The sequence below is a fragment of the Peromyscus californicus genome, unplaced genomic scaffold, assembly GCF_007827085.1.
Source record: "Peromyscus californicus insignis strain IS unplaced genomic scaffold, ASM782708v3 Scaffold_14__1_contigs__length_90479793_seg_2, whole genome shotgun sequence".
Taxonomy (NCBI): domain Eukaryota; kingdom Metazoa; phylum Chordata; class Mammalia; order Rodentia; family Cricetidae; genus Peromyscus; species Peromyscus californicus.
The window spans coordinates 50,511,982-50,519,780 of record NW_026294436.1 but is presented as its reverse complement, the minus strand read 5'-3'; the positions used below and the strand labels follow the sequence as shown (position 1 = coordinate 50,519,780).

At 48.6% G+C, this 7,799-nt stretch overlaps 1 protein-coding gene across 1 annotated transcript; it reads left to right on the top strand.

Annotated features, from left to right (window-relative positions):
* Positions 1-1,209: 1,209 nt before the first annotated feature.
* Positions 1,210-7,070, top strand: LOC128109444 (disks large homolog 5-like). The gene is made up of 4 exons (XM_052736609.1): positions 1,210-1,327; positions 2,012-2,183; positions 5,890-6,005; positions 6,978-7,070. The coding sequence occupies exons 1-4, from the start codon at positions 1,215-1,217 to the stop codon at positions 7,060-7,062; spliced, it is 486 nt and encodes a 161-aa protein (XP_052592569.1). The 5' UTR covers positions 1,210-1,214; the 3' UTR covers positions 7,063-7,070.
* The last annotated feature ends 729 nt before the right edge of the window (positions 7,071-7,799 follow it).

Sequence of the window (7,799 nt, the reverse complement as noted above, 5' to 3'; positions counted from 1 at the left end):
GAGGCAGAACTTGGAACCTGGGTAGATGTGAGAAGGGAACACAGGATCTTCTCCTTCTTCCAAATGAAAAGCAGAGCCTGTGACCTAAATCACAGTCTGGGGACAGGGATAGTAGGGTGTAGCTCTCAACATGCATTTCAAGAGGCCTTAATAGGTATTGGCTTCTGGGACATGCTAGGTGCTGTGAGTTTGTGGTGAGTCTTTGTACTTGATGATTCTGTGCAGAAAGCTCCAGTCAGCAGCTGGAGGAACCTGGTCCCATTGATCAATCTCAGTTTGTGGCTGGAAGGCCTAAAGATCATCACAGCTCCTCTCTGGTCTTCTTCCTCATAATCTGAGATAGTGCCACCTCCCTGTATTTCATGGGCATCATAATTGTATGTGGAGGTAGAGGACATGTGGGTGTGTGGGTGTGTACTCCTAGGAGTCTGGGGTCTGTGACAGGGCCTGAGGATTTCCCATTCTCACAGTTTCCAGGGGATGACAGTGCTGAGGCCAGGGACCCCCACTTTGAGCAGCAAATCTCCTGGCCACTGTGCGCACCTTGGTGGAACATTGGAATCCCCTGTGGAGTCTATAAAGCCTTCTTGACGTTGGGACTTCTCCCTGGATATATTGATTGTGTTCTCTGGTTCTCACTGTAGTAATAGTCACCCAGGAATGAGAATCCTGTTTTGAAGACAAGAGAAATGTCATCATAGGTTCCTGGTGGGCCCAGATATGTGGCATGGACTCCTGGGAACTTCTTAGAGAGCTAATCTCCAAGCCAACTTAGAGTGCTCATGCAGCCCTGACTCCCTCCCTTTGGACCACCTGCCTCTTCTGGCCTGGGGACAGGATAGGAAGTTTAATAAGCACCAGAAGGTCCCAGCGTAATAGGTACCAGGCTGTGGCATCCACTGGGCTGGGGTAGGCCAGGACACAGCCGGATTTCATATGATCCTTGAGTCCTGTGTTCATGGAGTTCTTTTTTTTTTTTTTTTTTTTTTAAAGATTTATTTACTTATTGTGTATACAGCATGTATGACTGCAGGCCAGAAGAGGGCACCAGATCTCATTATAGATGGTTGTGAGCCACCATGTGGGTGCTGGGGATTGAACTCAGGACCTCTGGAAGAGCAGTCAGTGCTCTTAACCTCTGAGCCATCTCTCCAGCCCTCATGGAGTTCTTTTCCCCTGGGGCCATGCCCTACCACAGGATGGATTCTCTGGAGATGCTGAAAAAGGAGCATAAGCAGGTGATGTCGGACCTGCAGAAATTGCCTGTGGAGATCATTGATGCCTTGAACAGGTGCAAGCGGCTGGTTAAAGAGAAAGAATCCTACAGGTACATGGCTGCTTTAGCTTGGGAGGGACTGATTGTGCCCTCTGTGTCTTTGACTCAAAGTGAGGGCTCTGGTTCTAGCCTGTCTGCCTCTTAGCAAGCAGCGTCCTTGTGGGCCTTGGACTTGTGCCTCCTGGACTCAGTTTTGGTAAGTGTGAAAAGAGCCCCTCCCAGTGATGTTCTGCCAGTCTCAGGAGCCCCTAGATAGAAAAATGGTTTGCACCAAGAAGGGAGTGTCAGGCAGATGAAGTGTTAGGCATCCCAGGGCCCCTGGGGCTCTGGCAGGGACTTCCTAGAGCTTGTTGCCATGGGACCCATAGACAGACTTTATTCCAATAGGGACTTCTGCCCTCCTTCAGAGAGGGTTTGCCCTCTACCTGCTGCTGCTTTCCCAGTACCATGAGCAGTTAAGCACAGGTGCTGGCTGCATTGTGTTCTCAGGGGCACAGGATCACTTTTGGTGCCAGGATTTTCAGAAGCACTTTGAATCTTTCTGGGGTTATTTATTCTCTCAATTTGGCTTGCCACTGTGTGACGCTGTCTTGGCTGCTGTGAGATCCAATCCTGGGCTGTCTGGGGGCCTGGGACTTTTCAGGGCTGGTGGTACTTGGAGGTAGGGATGGCTGATGGTACTTGGAGCTGGATGGGGCTCACCCTTTTTGGTTGGCGGGTTTGTTATCTCCACAGCCTGAAACTCCGAGATTTGGCTCAGCTGAAAAGAAATGTACGTGAGTTGAGGCTGGAGAACAGAAAGCTGTGGGAGGAGCAGGTTGCGCTTCAGGAGTCCTGTGAGGAGGCGAGGAAGCTCTTGAAGGAGGCCCATGATAAGATCTGTGACCCCTGTGCTGAGCAACAGCAGGTAGGCTTTGGCAGCAGGGCCAGGCTGCCCACCTGTCCAACCATAATCATGGAGACACCCATGCAGCCATCCACTCACCCATCTAGACTCTCACCTACATACCATCCAATTGTTCATTTCTGTGATCATTCACAACCCCTCCTGCTCCGCTAGCAGCTGCAGTTCATTGAGGGAGATGGGTCAGTTACACATCACACACCTACATGTCTTTGTAGTCAGAGGGCTGCTATGCAGGCAGCTACTTAGGGAATAGCACAAAGCTTACTTTCATTGATGACATCGGCGGCCTGTGGCTCATTTGCTTTGCAGGGGTCATGTGAGATCGAATGTAGGAAGCAGCTTGCAAGGACTAGAGCCCAGTGCCAATGCCGAGTGAGTGGTTCTCACTGTCAAATTTTGAGTAGGGGTCACGTGGCCTGCTCCTTTTTTTCCTGTTTCCTAACGTGGTCTCTTCTATTTCCTCAACTTTTGGTTCCCATTGACAGAAGCCTGAGTATCAGCTTGTCAGCCCTGTTTCCTGTGGGTGATGCTGGACAGTTCTCCCATCGTGGAGCTTCCAGTCTGGAGCTGACTCAATGACCATTGATGTGGGAGGACTTGACAGGCTGAGGGTTGGGGTGGCAGGTTTGAGGCTTCAAGAGAACATTTTTTCCAACCACCCAAACATAGTTTGACTAAGCTGTGTGTTCCCCTAGGAATTTTTAGTCCCCAAGGGATGGATAGCATTTGTGGTTCTCAGCTGATGTGCATAGTCTAAATTCAACTGTTCATTCAGCATGATGTCCTCTTCAATTTTTCTGCTCACTTAGGATTTCTGTGGTCTCTCCATGGTGTATGCATGTGTGTGTAGATGTGTACATTGCTGGGTGTGTTTGTAGACCAGATGATGTCATCTGGTGTTGTCCTCTGTTGCTCACTCCCTTATTCCCTTGAGCCCAGGTCTTGACTGAACCTGAAATTTTCTAGTTTGGTTAATCTGGCTGGCCAGCACTCCGGATTTCCTGTGCTCTCCAAGGTGGATCTTCTGTTGTTTTGTCTCTTCTAATTGTTACAAGTTTCAGTAGCTCAGAAAGAGGAAGGATGGAGTAGCTCTCTCTTCATTTCACACATGTTTATTGTTTTGGAGTTAATGTGTTTTGTAATAAATAACAAAAAATCAAACTGTACAGCAATTTTAAACATGAAAGGCAGACTTCTTCCCTTTCACTGCACCAAGCTAACACGACGGGAAATGTCTGGTTTGTCTCGTCTCTGGCTTCACAACACGGAATCCCACAGTGCATCTCCTTGCTGACATTGTGTTGCTGACTATATCATGTGCATGGCTGTGTCTTAGAACAAATTCCCTCTCATAGTTGTGCAGAGCGCTACGTTCCTGAAAAGTACTGCAGGTGACGTCACTAGCCTCCTTCTGAGTGACATTGGGGCTAAATTCATCTTCTATGCACTGTAACCCATTGAAAACATCCTGGGTGTTGACCATGGGTCATTTTCTTTCTCTTGAGCTAATAAGTCTTCTGTGGAGGAGCCAGGGGAGGTTTAGTGAAGAGACTGTGATGGGTCAACTTGGCCCGTGGGATCAGTGAGTCTCAGGGTGGATAAAGTTCACGGAAGGAAAAGTAAGCACAGGCCAGGGTAGCAGAGCCCGGCTGAGTTTAAGAGCCTTGTAGGGAGGACCCACTACCTCCTGTTGCAGCAGAAAAGGTTATGAAAGGCAGCTGTCTTCTCCTTGGCCATTCTGGGTTCAGAAGTGTGTGTGTGTGTGTGTGTGTGTGTGTGTGTGTGTGTGTGTGTGTGTGTGTGTGTATGTGTGTGTGTGGTGCATTTCTTTTCATATGAGTGTGTACCTCTATTAGTGTTGGTGTGTGTCTCCTGCCTCTTATTTGCACAGTAGTGTCCCTTTGTGTGTGTGTGTGTGTGTGTGTGTGTGTGTGTGTGTGTGTGCCCATGTGTGGTTGAGTGTGGTTTTCTGTGCCCATGTTTCCTGTATGTGTAGAGATAAGTGCTTGTGTGGGTATTTGTGAGTACCTGTGCATATATGGGCAAGTATGTGTTTGTGTGTAGTGATGTGTTCACTTTTGTGTGCGTGTGTATTTCTGCATTTCTGTCTGTTCACTTACCCATGAAACATCTTTACTGATGATGGATTCCAACTTTATTGAGAAGTACTGTGCCCACTCACTTAGCCTCCATCGAATATTGTATGTTGGTGCCCATCTTCCTACATGTCCACCTTGCAGTCTGGAACAAAAGGATACAAAAACTACTGTAACTCAATAGTTTTCGGGTATTTGCAGAGGGAAAAATATTTGTCTGCAAGAAAGGTCTTTGGAGCAAACCAGAGGAATGTGGTACAGGAAGGTGAGGAGGAGGCCACTGTGGCAAAACAAGGTGTCTGAGAGGCAGGATAGGCTGGCTGAGGGTGTGTGTCCCTTCTCTGCTCTGGGTGAATGGTGAGCACACTCAGTGGTCAGGTGGCTCCCTGAGTCTTCTCTGTCTTGTTCTCCCCCACATTGCCTGCCACCACTTGCTTTCCCCCTTTGCCTAACCTTGGACGGTTAACCTTGGCCTTGAAGCTTGGACTGGATTTTATTCGTTGAGAGATTCTGACTTGGAGTGTGCTTCCAGCTGCATCTCGGCCCATCAGACGGTCCCTAGCCATGCGGTGGTGTGAGAATGGGGCTGTCCGAGGGCACACCTTTAGGCACACGATGGTCTGAAGCATTCACCATGGGTTGTATCTGTAGCACTCAGTAACTGCTTTTCTACAAAGTCGTTCACTCTGAGTTCAAATCAGCTTCACAGAGGGCTGGGAGAAATGAGGCCCCTCAGACATTGCTGGTGGTGTAAAATGATATTGCACAGTGAGAAGGCACACACAGTTCTTCAGATAGTTAGACTGCAGTCCCCAGGTGACCCAGGGACTCCAGAACATGAAGTAGGTGTCCACAGAGAAGTTAGGGCATGGAAGCACTATAGCAGCATTCCTCAGAGTAGCCTCAAAGTAGAAACCATCCAGATGTCCATCATTTGATGAGTGAAAAAGTACAATGTGGATGAGCTTTGCCATGGAATAGTGTTCAGTATGAAATAATACATGCAATTATTTGGCTCTGACTTAGCCTTTGGTTACTCAAACAAATCCCCAACAAATTACCTTACAGGGAGGAATTGTTGATTTTTGACTCCAGGTTGTGGAGATTTTCTAGTTTCCTGAGCTCATTGCTTTGGGACCAAAGTGAGGTAGCTTATGGTAAAAGGAGCTCCATTTGGAGAAAGTTGTTCACCTTGGGGGCAGCTGGGAAGCAGTGAACAAGACCAGCGGACTGGTCCACCACATCCAGTGGTCCTGTGCTGTGGAACATTCCTATACTGCACATCCTGAGAAGCTTCCTAAGCAGGGCTGGCTAATGGGCCAGGACCCCAGAGGTCCACCTGTCTGTGCGTTAGGTTTACAGGATAAGCACTGAGCTGCCTATCTCTCATGCCCACTGTATTCTTCTCCCATCCAGCAAAAGTTAACCTTCTTCTCAATAGTATCCCGGTGATTGCTCCTTATATTAGCATTAACTGGGAAACTAAACATGTTACTGCCTTACACCGTGCTTGTATGTGTGCATCCATGTACTTGTGCATGTTCATGAGTTTACGTGTGTGCGTGTGAGTGTGCAACCCTCTACTGAGAATACGACCTTCTAATGAACAGGAGCAAGAGAGCCTGGATGAAAGACTGAAGGACCTGCTGAAGCAGAAGGAGCCGGTCCCCCAGCAAGGGGACTTGGCAGACAAGCTGCACTGTCACTTCTATATCTCTGAGAAGAGGTAGGAGCCCAAGCTGGGAGGAGCAGTAAGAGCCATGTAGGTCACCTGTACCTGGATCTCTGTCCTTTATGGGATTCTCACCATCTGGATGACTCTCTGTCACGGCCAGGAGAAGAACAGCCCAGGGGATTGTGCTGGCCCAGTCAACAAGAACTTCTCCAGGAAACACTGTGTTTGAGCCTTAATGTTCCTGGGGTTTGTCTACCCCTTATTCCCTTCTGAGCTCTCTGGTATCTCCTCAGTGCCTTGTCCCCCGTGTCTCCTCACAAATTTCCCTATGGTAGTCCTCAACGTAGCCGAAGGAGGGTTTGTTGTGGAGGGCAGTGTGTGCTCCTGCCTCTTTATTATCCTTCCAGTACATCTTCTTTAGAGAGAAGTTCTACCTTTGGGGCAGATCTGCATGCAGCACACTCCTGCTGATTACAGGCTCTCTGCAGTGGGCATCTGTTTCCTGTGAAAAGATTTTTTCTGCTACAAGAAGATTTGGGGGTTAAGGAGTTGAACCCAGGCAGGTTTCTGTGCTGTAGGAGTAATTAGAACCTTCACTGCTTTTATTTTGTAGGCTCCCTTAGAAGATCTTAGAAGGTCTAAACATTCGCTTTCCCACGTTGCTCACATTCACCTGGGATCTAATCAGGGCCATGCATATCAGTCCTGAACTGTTACACAGATATTGCTACATTGTTATATTTTTTTTCAAAACAATGTATCTGGACAAGTGGAGAAATGGGCTGAATTTTTTGCCCCCCCCCCCCAGAGGGTAGTTCTCAGTTCATCTTCTAGGAGATTTTTAAAAGCTGAGAAAAAAATCCATGCCCAGGTGCACTCTGACGCTTCTCCCTTGGGAAATGCAGGGAATGACCTCAGCTGAAAGGTCATGCTGGATTGTCCAGCTGACTAGAGCTGGTTCAGGCTCAACAGCTGACAGCAGGTCCCCACCAGGCCTGTTCCCTAACTGCCTTCCTCCTCTAGGTCAGACAGTCTCCCGTCTGAGTTGGAACAGGCCACAGCCCAGGAGGACAGTCTCCTGCAGACAGAGCTGCTGCAGGAGCCCTAAGTCTCACAGGCAAGTGAGCCACCATTGCATCCCATCCCCAGCAAACATGGCATTGGTTAGGGGTTTGGGAGCTCTTGACCTTGGCTTGCAGTGGGAATAGGCCCTGATTTTTTCTAGCCTGTGGTCCAGCCAGTCTGTTTCTGGGTCTGATTTCCTTTCCTTCTCACATAGCAGATCTTGAGAGACCTGAGGAGGCCAAAGAAGCCACAGACACCTTGAACAGATGACATTCTACACCTTCAGATCAAGGCCTCCTCAGAAGAAAACACCCCCTTTATAGCTGTGAACTCACTAGTGAGGCATATACCAGCTGACCTCCAGGTGATCCAGGCCCAATCAGATCCATGGGTCTCCTGACCCAGTACTCCTGAAGAAAAGAAAGCATCACAAATGAGCTGGAGATACAGAAAAGCTGAGACAAGAATTACTGAGAACCCTGACACTCAACAGAACGTGGTCCATGTAAGGAGTACAACATGGAAGGTAGAGAGGTTGGTGAGCAAGGCTTTTTCTTTCAGTTTAGTGTGGAAGGCCTTGACAGCTGATTGAGTCCTCAGCCCTCCCTAGGCAGAGTAGATCCATCACAGAAGATTGTTGATATCAAGCTGTTCCAGACAGGCCACACCCCAAAGCATCATATTTCGTTCTCCAGCCCAGCGGTTGAAGCTGACTCGATGTCATGTACAAGTGTTGCTGAACATGATGCCCTACAGAGATGGCGGCAGTCCCTCACTCCT

Excerpts from the sequence above, each read along its gene's own strand:
- LOC128109444 (XM_052736609.1), top strand. The coding sequence starts at position 1,215 with ATGCTGAAAAAGGAGCATAAGCAGGTGATGTCGGACCTGCAGAAATTG. Across the intron at positions 1,328-2,011 it reads AAAGAGAAAGAATCCTACAG|CCTGAAACTCCGAGATTTGG; the intron begins GTACATGGCTGC and ends TTATCTCCACAG. Across the intron at positions 2,184-5,889 it reads CCTGTGCTGAGCAACAGCAG|GAGCAAGAGAGCCTGGATGA; the intron begins GTAGGCTTTGGC and ends TCTAATGAACAG.